The sequence below is a fragment of the Mesoplodon mirus genome, assembly GCF_964341445.2.
Source record: "Mesoplodon mirus genome assembly, chromosome: 12".
In the NCBI taxonomy this organism is placed as follows: domain Eukaryota; kingdom Metazoa; phylum Chordata; class Mammalia; order Artiodactyla; family Ziphiidae; genus Mesoplodon; species Mesoplodon mirus.
Window position 1 is genome coordinate 37,608,578 of NC_138988.1, and position 20,189 is coordinate 37,628,766.

Sequence of the window (20,189 nt, forward strand, 5' to 3'; positions counted from 1 at the left end):
GCCTAGAGACCTAATGTACAGGCATGATGACTATACTTAATACTACTACATTGATTACTGGAAATATGCTAAGAGAGTAGATTTGGGGGGCACTCATCACACACACAAAAATGGTAACTATGTGAGGAGAAGGTGACATGTTAATTAGCTTGACTCTAGTATTCATTTCACTATGCATATTGTGTATCAAATCATAATGTTGTACACCTTAAATTATATATAATCTTTATTAAAAATATATAAATAGGGCTTCCCTGGTGGCGCAGTGGTTGAGAGTCCGCCTGCCGATGCAGGGGACACGGGTTTGTGCCCCGGTCCGGGAAGATCCCACATGACGCGGAGCGGCTGGGCCTGTGAGCCATGGCTGCTGAGCCTGCGCGTCTGGAGCCTGTGCTCCGCAACGGGAGAGGCCACAAAAGTGAGAGGCCCGCGTACCGCAAAAAAAAAAAAAAAAAAAGATATATATATATATATATATATATATAAATAAATGGAAAAAACTGACCATATCTGTGTGGTCAATTGCTGTCTTTGTTCAGTTCCAGTGATGTACATGTCTTTTTTTTTTTTTTTTTTACGTATTAAATTTTTTAATTTTTCTAAACACCAACAATGCAATTTTGCTAAAGTTACAATTTTGGAATATTGGCCTCAAGACCACTCCCAGGCTTTCTGTCAAGTGTATCTGGGTCTCTACCATCTCAGTGCTGCCTGCATTTCTCCCAGGACTTGGGGTGGGGTGACGGTGGGTAGAGAAGACTTTCTAAAGGTCTCCCGGAGTGGAAAGCCCCACAGAGTCCCGGGTGAGGCCCTGGGCTCCTTGAACGCTGTGCATAGTAGCCTCTCTTTGCTCTTGTCCCCCAGGCTCTCTTTGGCCTTCCTCAGGTTTGATATCTGGGAGGTTTGATTATCCAGAGGAAATTAAATATTTTTATATCAAATTATATTACAATAAATATTGCCAAATGCTTTCCTTTTGCATTGTTCCCCATCTAACTAACTGTTAAGTTCAGGCAGTCAAAACACGGATGATGAAATGAGTGAAACCATCCTCTCTGGGCCACCAGTGCTCCATCCAGTACCTTTGGTGTGTGCCCAAAAGTGGACAGCAGCAGGAACAACAAAAAAGCCGACCTAAACAAGGCAGCCAGTCCAGGACATCTCTCTTCCCAGGCCTGCCGGGGGGTCCTCAGGGATCTGGGAGCTTGAGGTTGTAATCTTCATCTGTCTCTATCCCAACTTCCTCAAAAAACTGCTTCTTGCTCTTGGGGTATCCTTCAAGGATTGCATCAAACAGCTCTGTTGCCATCCTCTTGCGCTTCCTCCACTCCTTGCAGTACCTCTGCCTCGCTCTGTACACCTGCTCTTTCTCTTCTGGAGTCACGTGGTTGGTGGCAGCTTTGATGTTCTTCAGTCTCTCTGTGTAGCCAGCACATTCCTTCTTTAACTCCTGGATCTCTTTCTGCATCTCCGGTGTGGTCAGGGCACTAGTTAACTCCTTCAGCTCAGCCTCCATGTGGCGGCAGCTCTGCTGCAAGCTCTGCACCTTAGCAGTCAGGGCCACGATTTTGGCATCCAGGACTTGGAGGTTAGCATCACTGACCATGTCAAATTGTTCCTGGTCAGCAAAGTATATCTTCTGCTTGCCGTACATCTTCTCTTTGATCTTGCCTTGTTGGGCCAGCTGGTCCAGCGCCTTCACCACCGCCTCCCGCCACGGCTTCCGCCCGGCCTTTACTCATGTTTTTTACCGCCACCGAACTCCGAAACTGTACATGTCTTTTCTTTCATCAATACCACACTATCTTGATCACTATACACTGATTATTTCTCCATTTATTTAGGTCTTAATTCCTTTCAGCAATGGTTTGTAGTTTTAGTGGACAGGTGTTACACATATTTCATTAAATTGACCTAATGCTAGCCAAACATGCTTCACAGTTTCTAAGCATATCTTGCATGTGGGTGGCAGGAGGGTAGTTCTGTTCATAATAGGATGTGAGTGTATGTAAGACAGAAACAGTGCAGTTTTAACATTCTGTTCCCATACTAGTATCCCAATATTCTTATTCTATTAACACAATTCCCCTACGATGATACAAAAGTAATCTAAGAACCATGATAAATCATTTATCCTGCAAACAAATACTTTCAAGCACACTGAAATGAAAGTTTACTTCACAAAGAAAACTGAGCTGACTGGAAAAGGCAGTAAAATAAAATGAAATGATATCAACTACTTAAGGTTATCTTTTCTACAGTTATTATGTCTTCATGGAGTCTATTAAGATTTCAAACTATAGAATATGTCTCATATTAAGATTAAAATGATCAAATGACTGAAATTTCAACTTGAAAAAGTACATTTTAAAATATGCATTTTTATATAAACAATTCAAAAATCAATTTTTCCATTTCAATGGATACAGACAGTAGTGAAGGCAAGCCCCCATTTTACAGAAAAATAAAATCAGTAAATTAAAAGCAGTGGGAATCAATCATTTAATTAGTAAATTCACTATTCTTTCAGTGACATCTCATCCGTCAACAAGGTTTGTGTTTGGCTGCATTTAACACATATGATAAAAGGAGTTAACAAAAACAAGGATTATTTTTTCACATAAAAAATTCAAAAGTAAACAGTCCAGGGCTTTTACAGTGATCCTACAATATCAGCAATATCTTAAATACCTTCCATCTTTGTGCTCTGCCATCCTTGGAAGGTACTTTTTAACATAACCGTCATCTCTTGGTAATAAGATGGCAACTCTACCATACATCAATACAGGAAGTCACTTATTACAAGAAAAACAATGGCTCATCCAGAAACCCCTTGTAGAAACTTTTGCATATAATTTATGGCCAGAAATGCATCACATGGCGGCCCCTAACTTCAAGGGAGTCTGGAAAGATGGATACTTTAGCTGTACACAATGCCAACCTAAACAGTTCTGGCTCTTTTAATAAGGAAGAAAAGGAATCCAGCTACTGGATAGCCACAGGGTGCCTGCCAAAATATTCTTTCAGATTTTAAACCTAGCTAAAATAAAATACACTAAAAGTTATGCTCAGTTGAAAAAGAAGTCTTAAAGTCATTAAAATACTGATTTACAACATATTTTGAGAGAAAACCCTTTAAAAATATCATTTTTTATATACAAAATTATTTTTAAATGCAGCAAGAAAAAGAGCTTGCCAGTTTTAAAGACTGAAATTTTAAGAGTAAGATGGGATGGGGGCTAGGATATATTTGAAAAAATGTAGGACTAAAGCAAGTGGAAAACTTGGTTTAGGAATAGACACAATAGCAAATATCATTCTTACTAACTAACAACAAAAATGAAATAACAAGTAAGCATTCAACCAAGCACTTAAAAGGTGTTCTAAGTTTTTTATATCATTTAAACAACATGGTAACACTAGGAAGCAGATACCATTATCATCTCATAGGAGGAAGCTAACAGGCACAAAATCACGCAGCTACCGAGTTGTGGCATCTGAATTTGAACTCAGGAAGTCTCTCTCCAGAGCCTATGCATTCAGTCTCTCTGCTGAATTCCTCTTATATGCACCCTAAACGTATGATGACGTAAGCACATATGTTCTTAATGTTTGTCAAATCAATATTCTTGAGACAAACACAAAAATTAATTTTATATCTTCTGTTCTTTAGATGGGGCCTCAATATGAAATGTTGCCTTCCATTTACAGACTTAATCTTCCAAAGATTATAAAGACACTATTCAGCAGAATTTAGAGAACTGTGACTTATTTCTAATAAAATCTAGAAATTGTTCATTTTTAGGATTCCTGAAATTTTAAAAAACTCTTATAGCAATACAAAGTAGAACTGTTATAAAGCGTATCATCTTCAGTAACTATGTTCTAGTAGAAATGTGTTTAATAGCTTTCCATGACATGAAAATATTACTGTACTAAGTTATATTCTATCACAAAGTAAAAAGTAAACTACAGGGTAAGCTTCATCATAGATATCCAATTAAATAAAGGTGAGTTTTTAATAGAAAAGCAAAATTTCTAATGTTACCCTAAAATAGTACAAACAAATGATTAAACCTACTTAGCTACAATTATAAAATCCTTCAGTTATACACATGAAGGAAAATTCATAGTCCAAGATTAATGCAAGTACACATGCCTTTTCTATTTAGTTTTTACTGTCATCTTAATAGACACTCTAATTGGATGCTAAACCCTATCATGGAAAATGGAAACAACTACACAGTTTTTTGAGGAAGATTTCTTAGTTGTTGGAAATTTTGCTTTTTCTCATTTCTGTAGTAACGCTAGAGATGAAGAATAAGGATAATTCTGGGTAGTAAGTTTCTTTTCTAGCTTTACTGGCCTCAATTGTTATTTTGGCAAAAGGAGAAAGTTATCTTCTGTATATGACTTCTAATGTGCTTTTGGTTTAAAAAAAAAAGTACTGTAGCATAAATATCTATTTAAAATTTGACAGTCTTGCTTTTGACAGGAATGAGTAATGATGTCATTGTTTTCCACAAATGATGGTTCTCAGATAATCTTTTTCACATCAAAATAAGATTACTGGATGAGGAGATTATAGTTTTAACTGCCTCAGAGAGATGAGGGTTTTTCTACCCTGGCTCAAGTATACATATACTCTTATCCAAATACCCCATTATGCAAATGAAGTCCATTTCATTGAGTCTACTTCTCTATGTATAGATACTTCTTAAGTGATAAATTGTGACATCAGTTATGCATATCTGGAGAGATATATAGTTCATATCAAAAACTGAATAATGCAATTAACACTGATTGAGTGCTTGAAGCTTTATATGCAATTTTATTTAATCTCTTACAACCCTTTGAAATAATTCTCTGTGCTATAAATGGGCATTATAAAGCTAAGACCTAACAAGAAGACTAACATAGGTGAAAAACCAAGATCTGAGCCTAGGTCCAAAGCCCTTTCCTAGAATTTAACATACACTTGCTAATGCTATGGTAAAAGTTAAACATAGAAAATTAGGTAGTGTCATTTCTTACCTTAAGCTCTTCTATACACATATTATTCACTTAACATTGGTAGTATTATTTCACAATATCATTATTGTTTTGATGAAAGCTTTAGGTTATTTTTTCCTAACAATCAAAATAATATATATTCACAATTCAAGATGTTGAAAACAAAGATTAGAAAAAGAAGACATCTAACATCTTAACCCCTCAATTAATCTCCATTAATATTTTGGTGAATTTTCTTCATTTTTTTCCCCAAATATGTTTTCAGAATATAGATGAAGTTATACTTTATAATTTTGCATAAGTTCACTTTAGTATGTAACATACTATTTAAATTTTTCTAACAGCTCTTTAGATGTAAACACCAGCTTATCTGTGTCTTACTTGGACTACAGTTGGCACATTCAGGAAAGTAAATTTATGTCTGCTATTGCAAATAATGCTTTAATGGAAATATTTATGAGATTGCAATTCAACCCACTCCCATATTTAACTTTATCTTAAAACAAATTCCCAGAATTAGAATTACTAGGGTCTGAAGAATCTGAAGGCTTTTCCCAAACTATTTTTCAAATGTGCCAACAAAAACTTGGTATCAACCAGCAAAGTGGATATGGAGGTATTCATTTCAGCAAAAATTCAACAGCAGAGGATAATTTCCACTTTCTTACTTGTTAATTTGAAGGAACATTTATTACTTCATTGATTTACTTTCCATGTCCTTGATTGTTTGTAAGACTTAATATTTCCCTAATGTAATGCTTTATGAATGGCTTGTTTTATCTTTTGCTGAATATCTGCAGTGTTTTTACTGGTTTTCTTAATGATTTGAACACACTCCATTTACAGAAAGATATTAATCTTTATAGTCACATATGTTGAGACTTGTTTCTCATAGTTTACTGTCTTTTATTTAAATTATTTTCCTTTTGTTTTCAAAATCAGATAAATTAGACTTTAGACGTTGTTAACCTAGATTCATTTGGGCTCTTAAGTATACTTCTCAGAGGACAGCCAGGTAATTAACTGCCTCTTAGAAAAGTTAGATCAAGAAAAGAAATATAAGGTTTGAAATTAAGTACGGAAAACAAAGAGAGAATGTTTGGCTTTCTGATTTTAGTAACATAACAGATTTTTATTCTCTTCTTGTAGAAAGACATTTGGAAAAGACATGTATTCATTTGTTTTGAATTCAATTGGCTACATGTCTGACCTCCTACCTGCATAAAAGAATAAGAACAATCATTTGACACTTGTGATATTAACAACAGATTAAAAAGAATTAACCAGAAACACTGTGGTTTGTTAAAATGGCAAAGAAAGGCAACATTCCATTCATCAAAAAGTGAATTTAAAAACTGTAATGGCAATTTCAAATTTGGGGTATAAAGTATAAAAATCATGATTTGCAGTAGTCCTCTTTCCAATACAGCCTCTCACTTTCAAGTTTTTCCATATCTCTGGAAAATTGGTAAGCAAATATATAAGCCTTAAAGCACACCTAAAAGATTTTTCAAATGTTAAGTGCTCTAAACTACTGCATCAAATAGCAGCTCTAATTTATCCAGAACATTTCTGAATAAGATGAGCTGTTGTAAAAGAAGACATCGTATCGGTATGATTTTAACGTTTAGGTACAATATATTTACCCTCACAAATGCATGTCAAGTTACCAAAACATATCAAAGGCAAGCTTGGGTGATTCTAATGATTCTTACCAAGAACTTCATTACTTTTTCATGTTTTACCTAAAATTCACTTCTCCACATATATTAAAGTGTTGGTGAAGGCATTATTACACTATTTCACAAATAAATTTGGCAGAAACCTCTTCAGCTAGAGGTTACCCTGTGATTGAGTTTTGACCAACAGGAAGTAGGCAAGAAATGTTCTGAGCAACTTCCAAGAAGTATCCTTTAAAGGAAAGAGCATGCCTTTTTTATTTCTCTTCCTCCTTCCTACAGCTGGCGTGCAGATGTGCTACCTAGAGCTAGGCATTTGGGGCTACAAAGCTGAAGCACTATAATGAGGAAGATAGAGCAGGAGGACAGAATGAGCCTGAGTCCTTTATGATGGTAGAGCTGCCATACCAAATCCAGACTGCCTGTGCCTACTTGAAAAAGAAATAAAGGTCTATTTTGTTTAAGGGACTATTATTTTACATTTTTTGGAGGGGGTGCTGTTGCCACATCATCTTCATTCTAATAAATGAAACTACCATTTCAGAAGATGATAATAAGTAACTACTAAAATCACCATAAATTGTATGTGAGATATATCAATATTAAAAGAATTTAATTCAGAAGATAAATAATGAGTTATTAAGAGCCCTGGAGTCTAATGAACTTAGATTTGGGGTCCAGCTGAACATTTACTATTTATATGACTTTGGGCACATTCCTTATCCTCTCTAAGGATCAGTTTCTAATCAGTAATATGATGAGAATAATAGTAATTGTAGTGATAATTAAAATGAGGTAATGTATGTACAAAATGAAGCACAGGCACAAGGTAAGCACTCAAAATAAGTGGTGCTGGGAAAACTGGACAGCTATATGTGAAAGAATGAAACTAGAACACTCCCTAACATTGTACACAAAAATAAACTCAAAATGGATTAAAGACCTAAATGTAAGGCTGGACACTATAAAACTCTTAGAGGAAAATATAGGCAGAACACTCTTGGACATAACCCACAGCAAGATCTTTTTTGATCCACCTCCTACAGTAATGAAAATAAAAACAAAAATAAACAAATGGGATCTAATTAAACTTAAAAGTTTTTACACAGGGCCTCCCTGGTGGCGCAGTGGTTGAGGGTCCGCCTGCCGATGCAGGGGATACGGGTTCGTGCCCCGGTCTGGGAGGATCCCATATGCCGCGGAGCGGCTGGGCCCGTGAGCCATGGCCGCTGGGCCTGCGCATCCGGAGCCTGTGCTCCGCAACGGGAGAGGCCACAACAGTGAGAGGCCCGCATACCGCAAAAAGAAAAAAAAAAAAAAAAAAGTTTTTACACAGCAAAGGAAACCATGAACAAAACAAAAAGACAGCCCTCAGAACGGGAGAAAACATGCATTAACTTCAATTACCCTAATGGCTAATTATATGGAAAATCTTTTCATGTTCTTATTGACTCTCCATATATCCTCCTTGATGAACTGTCTATTCAAGTCATCTGCCCATTTTCTAACTGGTTAGAAATTATTGTTAGAATTACTGTTCAGTTTAGAAAGTTCTTTATATATTCTACATACAAGTTTTTTGACAGATACGTGATTTGAAAATATCTTCTTCCAGTCTGTGACTTATCTTTTCATCCTTTAACAGGGTCATTCAAGAGCAAAATTTTTCATTTTGATGAAGTTCAATTTATCAACCTTTACTTTTATGGGTTATTCCTTTAGTGTCATGCTTAAGAACTCTTCACCTAATTGCAGGTCATGAAGATTTTCTCCTATATGTTCTCCTAAAATTTTTATAGTTTTATGTTTAACATTTAGGTCTATGATGTATAACGGATGAGGTTTAAGTCAAGTTTTTTGTTTTTGCCTCTGAATGTCCAACTACTCCACCTAACCATTTGTTGACAGGAGCATCTTTCCTCTGTTTAATTCCTTTTGCACCTTTGCCACAAATCAGTTGCCCTTACTTGACTGAATCTATGTCTGACCTCTCTATCCTGTTCCCTTAATCTATAATCTGTGTCTATCCCTCTGCCAATACCACTCCATCTTAATTACTGTAGCAATAGTAAGCTTTAAAATTAGGTAACATGATTTCTCTAACTTTATTCTTCTTTTGTATTCCCTTATAAATTTTAGAATCGCCTTCTCTATATTTACGAAATATCCTGCTAGGACTGTTTCAAGAATTAAGTATACAGATCAATCTGGGTAGAAGAGACATTTTTAATATCTGAGTCTTCCAACCCATGAACATGTCATGTCTGTCCTTTTATTTATTGTCTTCTTTGCTTTTGTTCATTAGCATTTTTGTGGTTTTCAGCATATAGAAATTGTATGTTTTGTTGGATTTATATCTAAATGTTTCATTTTTCAGCAATTGTATATTTTGTTGGATTTATATCTAAATGTTTCATTTTTCAGCAATTGTAAACGGTATATGCTCTAAAATTTGGTTTCCAATTGTTCACTGCCAATATCTGGCAATATGATTGAGAGAGAGAGAGAGAGAGAGAGTTTGTGTGTGTATTTTGACCTGATATCCTGCAACTGAAAACTTACTTATTTTCAGAACTATCTTTTGTAAACTCTAGCGTTTGTGGATTCCTTGGGATTTGCTAGGTAGCCAATCATATCGTCTGCAAATACGAACAGCTTTATGTTTTCATTCTAATCCGCATGTGTCTTCCTTCCTTTTCTTGCCTTACTGCATTGGTTACGTATTCTACTACTAAGTTGAATTGGCTTGTTGAGAGCAGACATCCTTACCTTATTCCCAAAAGAAGACTTTTATCATTAAGTATGATGTTTTCTGTACATTTTAATAAATGCCCTTTATCAGGGTGAGAAAGTCCCCTTATATTCCTAGTTTGCTAAGAGTTTTTATCATGAAAGTTGAATTTTCTCAAATGCTTTTTCTGAATCAATTGATACGATATGGTTGTTTTCTTCTTTAGATTGTTGGTAGAATTCACCACTAGAACCATCTGTGCCTGAACATTTTTTTTAGAACGATTTTCATTATAAATTCAATTACTTTAATAGCTGTCAGATATTCACATTATCTATTTTGTCTTGGGTGAGTTTTGGTAATATGTGGTTTTCAAGGATTTGTTCTATTCCTCTAAACTGTCATTTATGTGTACAAAGTTGTATATAGTATTCTCTTATTACCCATTTAATATCTGTGGTATCTATAGTGATATCTCTTTCTTTACTCCGAATATATTGATAATTACTATTTTCTCTCCTTTTGCTAAATGTTTATCAATTTTATTGATATTTTCAAAAACTGGCTTTTGGTGTGATTGGTTTTTCCTCTACTGTTTTTCTATTTTTAATTTCATTAATTTCTGCTATTTTTTCCTTCATTCTGCTTGCTTAGGTTTAGATTCTTTTTTTGTTGTTACCTTTTTTTTTTTTTTTTTTTGCGGTATGCAGGCCTCTCACTGCTGTGGCCTCTCCCATTGCGGAGCACAGGCTCCGGACGCGCAGGCTCAGTGGCCATGGCTCACGGGCCCAGCTGCTCCTTGGCACATGGGATCTTCCCGGACCAGGGCATGAACCCATGTCCCCTGCATCATCAGGCAGACTCTCAACCACTGTGCCACCAGGGAAGCCCTGTTGTTACCTTTTGACCCCCTTCATCCATTTTTCTGACTCCCCACTTCTGGCAACCACCAACCTGTCTCTGTTATCTATACCTATGTGCTTCTTTTTTTTTTCTTTTTTTTAAGGTTTCACATATAAGAGAGATCACATTCATATGATATTTATCTTTGTCTTTCTCCGCCTAACTTAAATTCATGAAGTAGGAGCTGAATTTGACACGTTTTTCTGTTATATGCACTTAATGCTATAAACGTTTCTCTCGGCATTGCTTTAGCTGCATCCCACAGATTTTAATACGTTATATTTTCATTTACATTCAGTTTTAATATACTTTTTTATTTCTCTTGAGACTTTCTCTTTGATTACATGGATTATTTAGGAGTGGCTTGTTTAATTTCTAAGTGCTTCAATATTTTTCTGTAATCTTTCTGTTATCGATTTCTAGGTTGTCTCCATTATGGTCAGAATACCCTTTGTATGACACGAATTATTACAAATTTGTTAACAGCTGTTCTATGACCTAAGATATTGTCACTCTTGGTGAATGTCCCATGTATGCTTGAAAACAATCTTTATTCTGATTTCACTGGGTGGAATGTTCTAAAAATTTCCATTCAATCCTGATGGTTGACGGCACTGTTCAGTTCTTCCCTATCCTTGATAATTTTTAGTAGTTATATCCTTTAGTAAGTGAAGGGCTTATAAATCCCCAAGTATAATATCTTATTTCTCTAGTTTCAACTATTTTCTCCACTCAGTCCTTTAAGGTTTTACTTCATTTATTTCCCAGCTCTGTTTTTTGGTGCATGCATATTTAAGACTGCTATGTCTTTTTGATAAATTGATCTTTTTATTATTTTGTAATGTCCCTTTCTTCCTGGTAGTCTTCTTTATTCTGATATCAATTTTTTCTACTAAAGTAAGTTTATTTATTTTTATTTACATTTATTTAAGGAAGAGATAATTCATACTTAATATTACTATCTCTTTTCAATAGCCATTCCAATTTTCTTCTGATTAGTGTTTGCACGGTATGTATTTTTCTATCTCCTAACCTCCCTGTGTCATTGCATATGAAGTGAGTTTCTTATAGACAAAACACAGTTCAGTCTTTTTTGATCAATTCTACCATTTCCTACCTTTTAATTATTCATATGTTAGGACTTAAGTCTGCCATTTTAGTACTCATTTGTTCCCTCCATTTTACCTTCCTGTTTCCCCTTTCTTATGTTCCTATAGGTTACCTGTACATTTTTAGTACTCCATTTTGATTTATTTACAATATTTTTATTATGTCACCATATAATACTTTCTTTAACATCTTTATTGGAGTATAATTGCTTTACAATGTTGTGTTAGTTTCTGCTGTATAATGAAGGGAATCAGCTATATGTATACATATATCCCCATATCCCCTCCCTCTTGCATCACCCTCCCTCCTTATCCCACCCCTCTAGGTGGTTGCAAAGCACTGAGCTGATCTCCCTGTGTTATGCGGCTGCTTCCCACTAGCTATCTATTTTACATTTGGTAGTGTATATATGTCAATGTCACTCTCTCACTTCATCCCAGCTTACCCTTCCCTCTCCCCGTGTCCTCCAGTCCATTCTCTATGTCTGTGTCTTTATTCCTGTCCTGCCCCTAGGCTCTTCAGAACCATTTTTTTTATTCCACATATATGTGCTAGCATACGATATTTGTTCTTCTCTTTCTGACTTACTTCACTCTGTATGACAGACTCTAGGTCCATCCACCTCACTACAAATAACTCAATTTCATTTCTTTTTATGGCTGAGTAATATTGCACTGTATACATGTGCCACAACTTCTTTATCCATTCATCTGTCAATGGACACGTAGGTTGCTTCCATGTCCTGGCTATTATAAATAGTGCTGCAATGAACACTGTGGTACATGACTCTTTTTGAATTACCATATGATATTTTTAATGACTGCTCTAGAGATTACAGTGTGTGTGTGTGTGTGTAACTTACTATAGCCTACTAGTATCAACATTTTACTACCCTGAGTGGAATACAAATACCTTGCCACAATTTATGTCCCTTTCCTTCCCCACTTTCAATACAGTTTTCTTAAATATAACCTCTATATACATTGAGAACCACGTAAATGTGATAATTTTTGCTTTGTATCATCAGACAATTATTTAAACTGAAGAGGATTTATTTATCCCTTCCATTGCTTTCTCCATTTCTAATATCCCAACTGTCCTTTCATTATCTCTTCCTTTGTGTCTGAAGATCTTCCTTCATAGTCATTATTTTACAAGCAATTTGCTGGCAACAAATTTTCCTAGCTTTCCTTCATCTGACAATGTGTTGATTTCTCTTTCATTCCTTAAGTATATTTTTCCTGGATACACAATTCTGGGGTGACATCAGGTTTGGTTTTTTTTTTTTTTTTTTTTTTTTGCTGTACGCGGGCCTCTCACTGCTGTGGCCTCTCCCGCTGCGGAGCACAGGCTCCGGACACACAGGCTCCGCGGCCATGGCTCGCGGGCCCAGCCGCTCCGCGGCATGTGGGATCCTCCGGGATCGGGGCACGAACCCGTGTCCCCTGCATCGGCAGGCGGACTCTCAACCACTGCGCCACCAGGGAAGCCCAGGTTTGGTTTTTTTTTAGCACTTCCTCTGTTTTCCACAATTTCTGATAGGAAATCTGTTGTCATTTCAAATTGCCCTTTCCCTAATAGCAATGTTTGGTTTCCCTTTCAAGATTTTTTCTTTGGCTTTAATTTTCAAAAATTTAACTATAATGGGTCTGGGTATGGATTTCTTTAGGTTTATCGTGTTGGGAGTTCACTCAGCTTCTTGAATCTGCAGGATTATGTCTTTTGCAAATTTGGTAAGATTTAAGCCAATATTTATTCAAATATTTTTTAAATTGCACATCCTGTCCTCTCTGTCTAGTACTCTGATGCCTCAAATGTTATACCTTTTGTTATTGCCCCATAGGTCTCTAAGTTCACTTTTTCAATTTCTCTCCATTATCAGACTACATAATTTCTACTGATCCATCTTGAAGTTCACTAACTCTTTCCTCTGTCCTTTCCATTCTGCTATTTAGCCTAACCAGTAATTTTTAAATTTTGGTTATTGTATTTTTCAGTTCTAAGCTTTTCATTTGATTCTTTATATTTTCTACTTATTTGCTGCAGTTTCTTATGTTTTCATTTGTTTCAAGAGAATCCATAATTGCTCACTGGAGCAGTTTTACAAAAGCTGCTTTAAAATCCTTGTTGATGATTCCAACATTTGTGTCATTTCAAAGTTAGCCTCTGATTGCCTTTTCTTGTTAGAGTTGAGTTTTTCCTGACTTTTTCATATGACAAGTAATTTGGGGCTGTAGGCTGGACATTTTAAGTACTATACTATCACACTCTAATTCCTACTTAAATCTTTTATTTTAGTGAATGGTCAACCTGTTTAGATTCCGAATGTGATCGCAGGCTCACTTTTGTGGACTGTGATTCAAATGTCAATTTAGTTTATAAAGTCTCTCCAGTACTCCTTGGTTTTCTCTACTTACATGTTACCTATATGACAGAACTCCACTCCCCATTATCCTCAGCATGGCCTTGAGTGGGGAGAAGCACTGCCTCTTTTCAGCAGGGCAGGCATAGAAAATAATATTCAGGGGAGTGGAGAGTTGTGAAAGTCAAAGTACTACCCACAGGCTCAGTTGGGGAGGGTACCACCTTATTACTGCAAGGGGAGTGAAAATCAAAAGCTCCAACCACAGGCTCCTCTGTGGAGGAATGCTTCTTCCTTACTTCAGAGCATGGAAGAAAGTCGAGTTCTGCCTCAGAACTCCGCAGGGTAAGGGCACCATCTTGTTAACGCTGTGTAGTTGTGAAAGCCAGGGTCTCACCCACAGGCTCTGCTGAAGAGAGTTGCCACCTTGTAAATTCTGGTGGGGTGGAAGTCAGTCCTCCCTACAGGCTCTGCTGAGGAAGGGGACTGCCTCATTACTGAGCAGGGAAGAGGAGAAGTCAGAGTTTGACCCACAGGCTCCACTGGAGGGGGACATCTCCTTGTTACTGCAGGTGGGGGAAGGGTGTGTGTGAGACAAAGCTCTGGTCATGGATACTGCTGCTGTAATGCCTGTTTGAGTGTGAGGGGGTATAGATTTTATTGTGATGTTCTCCTAGAGAACGGATGGAATAGGTTAGGATGTTTCTATCTTGCTGGGCCATCCTTTGGCTACAGAGAACAGGCTTTCCTTGGCGCTATTTTTTTGTCTGCACTCATTAGCATTTCCAGGTTGTAGTCTTGTCTACAACCCAGGCCAAGATATATGGGAGGCAAGAAAAATAGACAATCAGGGAACTCACTCAATCCTTGAGTCTCAAGGTCCTTAGTCAGTCCACCTTCTTTTCCCTAACTTTCAGAGTTTTCTGGTAGGGTATTTCATGAGTTTTGTCCAGGATTTTGTGATTAGTAGGAGAAAAATAGAATGTGTTTACTCCATCTTGTTCAGAACCCAAACCCTGTCACTTATTTTCAGTCTATATTTTTTGTGTCCTATCACCCTCTACTCTCTAAGTTTCCAGAGGATATGAACTGAGGTTTTATTATCCTAGTAATTGTTGGCTTGGCGAAAAGTATCATATATGACATATCCTTTAAGCTTATTAGCTGTAAGAAAGTGTTGATACAGCTTCTTGGCCTTTACCCACCATTAGGTTCACAAAGTAACTCTGAAGTTTGTTCATTCATTTAATAAAGACCTGTTTTGTGAAAGTTTCTGGGGATACAGCAATGAATAAGACAGCTAAAATCCTTGGTGTTATGGAACTTACATTCTATTGACTGGAATAGGATGGAGAGAACTGCAGGTATATGAATAATGTGTTCTCTTCAGGTTGGACAAAACTCCAGTCTACTACATTTCAGTTAATATTAGGAACATACATTTGAAAAACTGGATATTCAGAAATCTATAAATTTGCAACTGGCACAAGTACAATAATTTTTTCACTTGGTACAATTAACTTTAATGATCTAGTAAACTAGTTATAAACTACTTACCACATAGAGTTGTTTCCACAGACTGGCCCATTCTTGCAGAGTTGCTGTAACTTCAGTCACAATAGAATCTTCAAGTGGAACCACAGTTTCATACTGCCTAGAACCAGAGCCACAACAAACAGTCCCATTATCTTTGATAAAATACCAGAATACTGTCTACTGACCTTTTCAACACATGTAAATCAAATTTAAATTCATGCAAATATAAAGAGAGGTATATCTAATTGAATACAGATTGTTTAGCAGTAATATATTGCAATAATATAAGTGAACTGAATTAATGTAAACAAGTTTCCTCAACTTGTCCACTGAGGAATTCTGGGTCCGGTAGAGGAACTCTGATCCTGGAAACAGAAAGGTACTAGGTTTCTCTCCAACTACCTTGCAAGCAACATCCATTATGGTGCTAGTCCCTGTGCTAACTGCCAAGGATTTATCAGTGAACAAAAATGGACAGGGTCCCTATCTTCAGAGAGCTCTTATTGTGGATAGGGAATTAGACAAATAATCACAACAGATATGAGAACGATGAATCTAAGAAAGAAACCAAATTGTACTATCAGAGATTTTAGCTGGGAGACACGACTAAAGAAGAGAAGATCAGTGAAGTCTTCTCTGAAGAAATGACAATGCCCAAAAGATGCAAAAAGGTCACGACAGAAAAGTTTGCTGTGAGGGAGAGGTGTGGTGTCACCTGCAGAGGAAACAATATACAAGAAGTCACCGAGATGGTAAAGAATTTCACATATCTAAGAACTTAAAGAAGACTGGTATGACTGAGGCCAGCTCTCACAGGGCCTTTCCAAACAATACTAAAGATACCAGACCTTTTTTTTAAATTAATTTTTATTGGAGCATAGTTGCTTTACAAAGTCGTGTTAGTTTCCACTGTACAGCAAAGTGAATCACCTATACATATACATATATCCCCTCTTTTTGGATTTCCTTCCCATTTAGGTCACCACAGGGCATTAAGAATGAATGAGACGATACTGAAAGGTTGTTCAAAGTAAGGGCATGATTTGATAATATTTTTATAATGTCTATGCCACTTTTGAGAGTGAATGAAATATTTTCTGGGACCAAAGATATTATATACTGATATACTGAGGTGGATGGAACCTATACTACAATTTGTTAGCCAAAGAGAACATCATCCACTTGGAAGTAACAAGGGAAAATTCATTTCACAAATTAGCATTAAGTATCATTTCTCTACACAGCTGACAAACCACCACTGTGTTCAAAGGTGACAGTGTATTAATATGGAGCATCAATGAATATATGGTACTTGATTATACTATTCGGCTTTCTTTTTTATTTTGTGTGATTTATTCCAGAAGATAAAAAAAATCATCTTGGAATGATACCAGAGCGCTATCCATATTCATCAAATTTATAAGGTGAATTTTCAGTGCAAGGCTGAGATTTAAACTTGACACTATGGAAATAGACAGACATGGGAGATGCTGTAAGAGTGTTGTGTTTTAGTAACATTAATGCAGAAATGCTGTATAGGATAAACTGGAATAAAACTTCTTGAAAGTTTCATCTACTGGGTCTCCAGCTACTTTAATCATTGAGATCTATGGGAAAATTACATTGTTCCTATTTTAAAGTTCTAAAACTTTGGACTTACCTCAACCTCAATTTATACTAACCCAAGTCTATACTAATACTGACGTATTTTTCTTAGTCTATAATATATAATCAGTATCATGAAAATTCTTAAAATTCAGATACAGTGTTATTTATAAATACACTGTTCCACAGACCAAGTAGAATGTAGTCAGAACACTAAGAAAAATAACCAAATAAAGTGAATTAATAAGCAAATTTCCAAAGAAATTCTGGATTCATGCAGAGTAAAGAGTTTGTTAGAGGCCTGAACCAAGATGGTGGAGTAGAAGGATGTGCTCTCACTCCCTCTTGTGAGAACACCAGAATCACAATTAGCTGCTGGACAATCATCGACAGGAAGACACTGGAACTCACCAAAAAAAGATACCCCACATCCAAAGACAAAGGAGAAGCCACAATGAGATGGTAGGAGGGGCTCAATCACAGCAAAATCAAATCCCATAACTGCTGGGTGGGTGACTCACAGACTGGAGAACACTTATACCACAGAAGTCCACCCACTGGAGTGAAGGTTCTGAGCCCCACGTCAGGCTTCCCAACCTGGGGGTCCGGCAAAAGGAGGAGGAATTCCTAGAGAATCAGACTTTGAAGGCTAGTGGGATTTGATTGTAGGATTTCAACAGGACTGGGGGAAACAGAGACTCCACTCTTGGAGGGCACACACAAAGTAGTGTGCGCATCGACACCCAGGGGAAGGAGCAGTGAATCCACGGGAGACTGAACCACACCTACCTGCTAGTGTTGGAGGGTCTCCTGCAGAGGCGGGGGGTGTCTGTGGCTCACTGGGGGGACAAGATAACTGGCAGCAGAAGTTCTGGGAAGTACTCCTTGGTGTGAGCCCTCCCAGAGTCTGCCATTAGCCCCACAAAAGAGCCCAGGTAGGCTCCACTGTTGGGTTGCCTCAGGCCAAACAGCCAACAGGGAGGGAATCCAGCCCCACCCATCAGCAGTCAAGCGGATTAAAGTTTTACTGAGCTCTGCCCACCAGAGCAACACCCAGCTCTACCCACCACCAGTCCCTCCCATCAGGAAGCTTGCACAAGCCTCTTAGATAGCCTCATCCACCAGAGGGCAGACAGCAGAAGCAAGAAGAATTACGATCCGGCAGCCTGTGGAACAAAAACCACATTCACAGAAACATAGACAAGATGAAAAGGCAGAGGGCTATGTACCAGAGGAAGGAACAAGATAAAACCCCAGAAAACAACTAAATGAAGTGGAGATAGGCAACCGTCCAGAAAAAGAATTCAGAATAATGATAGTGAAGATGATCCAGGACCTCGGAAAAACGATGAAGGCAAAGATCGAGAAGACGCGAGAAGTATTTAACAAAGACCTAGAAGAATTAAGGAAAAAACAAACAGAGACGAAAAATACAATAACTGAAATGAAAACTACACTAGAAGGAATCAATAGCAGAATAACTGAGGCAGAAGAATGGATAAGTGACCTGGAAGACAGAATGGTGGAATTCACTGCTGCACAACAGAATAAAGAAAAAAAGAATGAAAGGAAATGAAGACAGCCTAAGAGACCTCTGGGACAACATTAAACACAACAACATTCGCATTATAGGGGTCCCAGAAGGAGAAAAGAGAGAGAAAGGACCCGAGAAAATATTTGAAGAGATTAGAGTCAAAAACTTCCCTTACATGGGAAAGGAAATAGCCACCCAAGTCAGGAAGTGCAGTGAGTCCCACACAGGATAAACCCAAGGAGAAACACGCCAAGACACATATTAATCAAACTGGCAAAAATTAAAGACAAAGAAAAATTATTAAAAGCAATAAGGGAAAAATGACAAATAACATACAAGGGAACTCCCATAAGGTTAACAGCTGATTTCTCAGCAGAAACTCTACAAGCCAGAAGGAAGTGGCATGATATACTTAAAGTGATGAAAGGGAAGAACCTACAACCAAGATTACTCTACCCTGCAAGGATCTCATTAAGATTCGATGGAGAAATCAAAAGCTTTACAGAAGAGCAAAAGCTAAGAGAATTCAGCACCACCAAACCAGCTCTACAATAAATACTAAAGGAACTTCTCTAAGTAGGAAACACAAGAGAAGAAAAGGACCAACAAAAACAAACCCAAAACAATTAACAAAATGGTCACAGGAACATACATACTGATAATTACCTTAAACGTGAATGGATTAAATGCTCCAACCAAAAGACACAGGCTTGCTGAATGGAAACAAAAACAAGACCTATATATATGCTGTCTACCGGAGACCCACTTCAGATCTAGGGACACATACAGACTGAAAGTGAGGGGATGGAAAAAGATATTCCATACAAATGGAAATCAAAAGAAAGCTGGAGTAGCAATACTCATATCAGATAAAGTAGACTTTAAAATAAAGAATGTTACAAGAGACAAGGAAGGACACTACATAATGATCAAGGGATCAATCCAAGAAGAAGATATAACAATTATAAATATATATGCAGCCAACATAGGAGCACCTCAATACATAAGGCAACTGCTAACAGCTATAAAAGAGAAAATGGACAGTAACACAATAATAGTGGGGGACTTTAACACCTCACTTACACCAATGGACAGATCATCCAAAATGAAATTAAATAAGGAAACAGGAGCTTTAAATGACACAATAGACCAGATATATTTAATTGATATTTATAGGACATTCCATCCAAAAACAGCAGATTACACTTTTTTCTCAAGAGCGCACAGAACATTCTCCAGGACAGATCACATCTTGGGTCACAAATCAAGCCTCAGTAAATTTAAAAACACTGAAATCATATCAAGCATCTTTTCTGACCACAACGTTATGAGATTAGAAATGAACTACAGGGGGCTTCCCTTGTGGCGCAGTGGTTGAGAGTCCGTCTGCCGATGCAGGGGACACGGGTTCGTGCCCCGGTCTGGGAGGATCCCACATGCCGCAGAGCGGCTGGGCCCATGAGTCATGGCCGCTGAGCCTGTGCATCCGGAGCCTATGCTCCGCAGCGGGAGAGGCCACAACAGTGAGAGGCCTGCGTACCGCAAAAAAAAAAAAAAAAAAAAAAAAAAAGAAATGAACTACAGGGGAAAAAACGTAAAATCACAAACACATGGAGGCTAAACACTATGTTACTAAATAACCAAGAGATCACTGAAGAAATCAAAGAGGACATCAAAAAATACCTAGAGACAGATGACAATGAAAACACGACAATC

The 20,189-nt window shown here is 37.3% G+C and overlaps 2 protein-coding genes across 6 annotated transcripts in view; both read right to left on the bottom strand.

The window, feature by feature from the left end:
* DOCK3 (dedicator of cytokinesis 3) overlaps nt 1-20,189 on the bottom strand; it is a 404,100-nt gene that overhangs the window by 264,096 nt on the left and 119,815 nt on the right. For 4 of the 5 annotated variants that reach the window (XM_082638633.1, XM_082638632.1, XM_082638631.1 and 1 more), the window contains exon 5: nt 15,356-15,452. The exons of the other annotated variant lie outside the window; for it this stretch is intronic. In XM_082638633.1, coding sequence (XP_082494759.1) covers nt 15,356-15,452 — 97 coding nt within the window. The remainder of the gene's footprint in view (nt 1-15,355; nt 15,453-20,189) is intronic. 5 annotated transcript variants of the gene reach the window in all.
* LOC309813620 (homologous-pairing protein 2 homolog) lies at nt 565-1,703 on the bottom strand. Its single transcript, XM_082638663.1, has 2 exons — nt 1,135-1,703; nt 565-894 (listed from the first exon to the last, which is right to left on the bottom strand). Exon 1 carries the CDS (start codon nt 1,652-1,654, stop codon nt 1,190-1,192), a length of 465 nt encoding a protein of 154 aa, XP_082494789.1. The 5' UTR covers nt 1,655-1,703; the 3' UTR covers nt 565-894; nt 1,135-1,189.

Excerpts from the sequence above, each read along its gene's own strand:
- LOC309813620 (XM_082638663.1), bottom strand. The coding sequence starts at position 1,654 with ATGTACGGCAAGCAGAAGATATACTTTGCTGACCAGGAACAATTTGAC.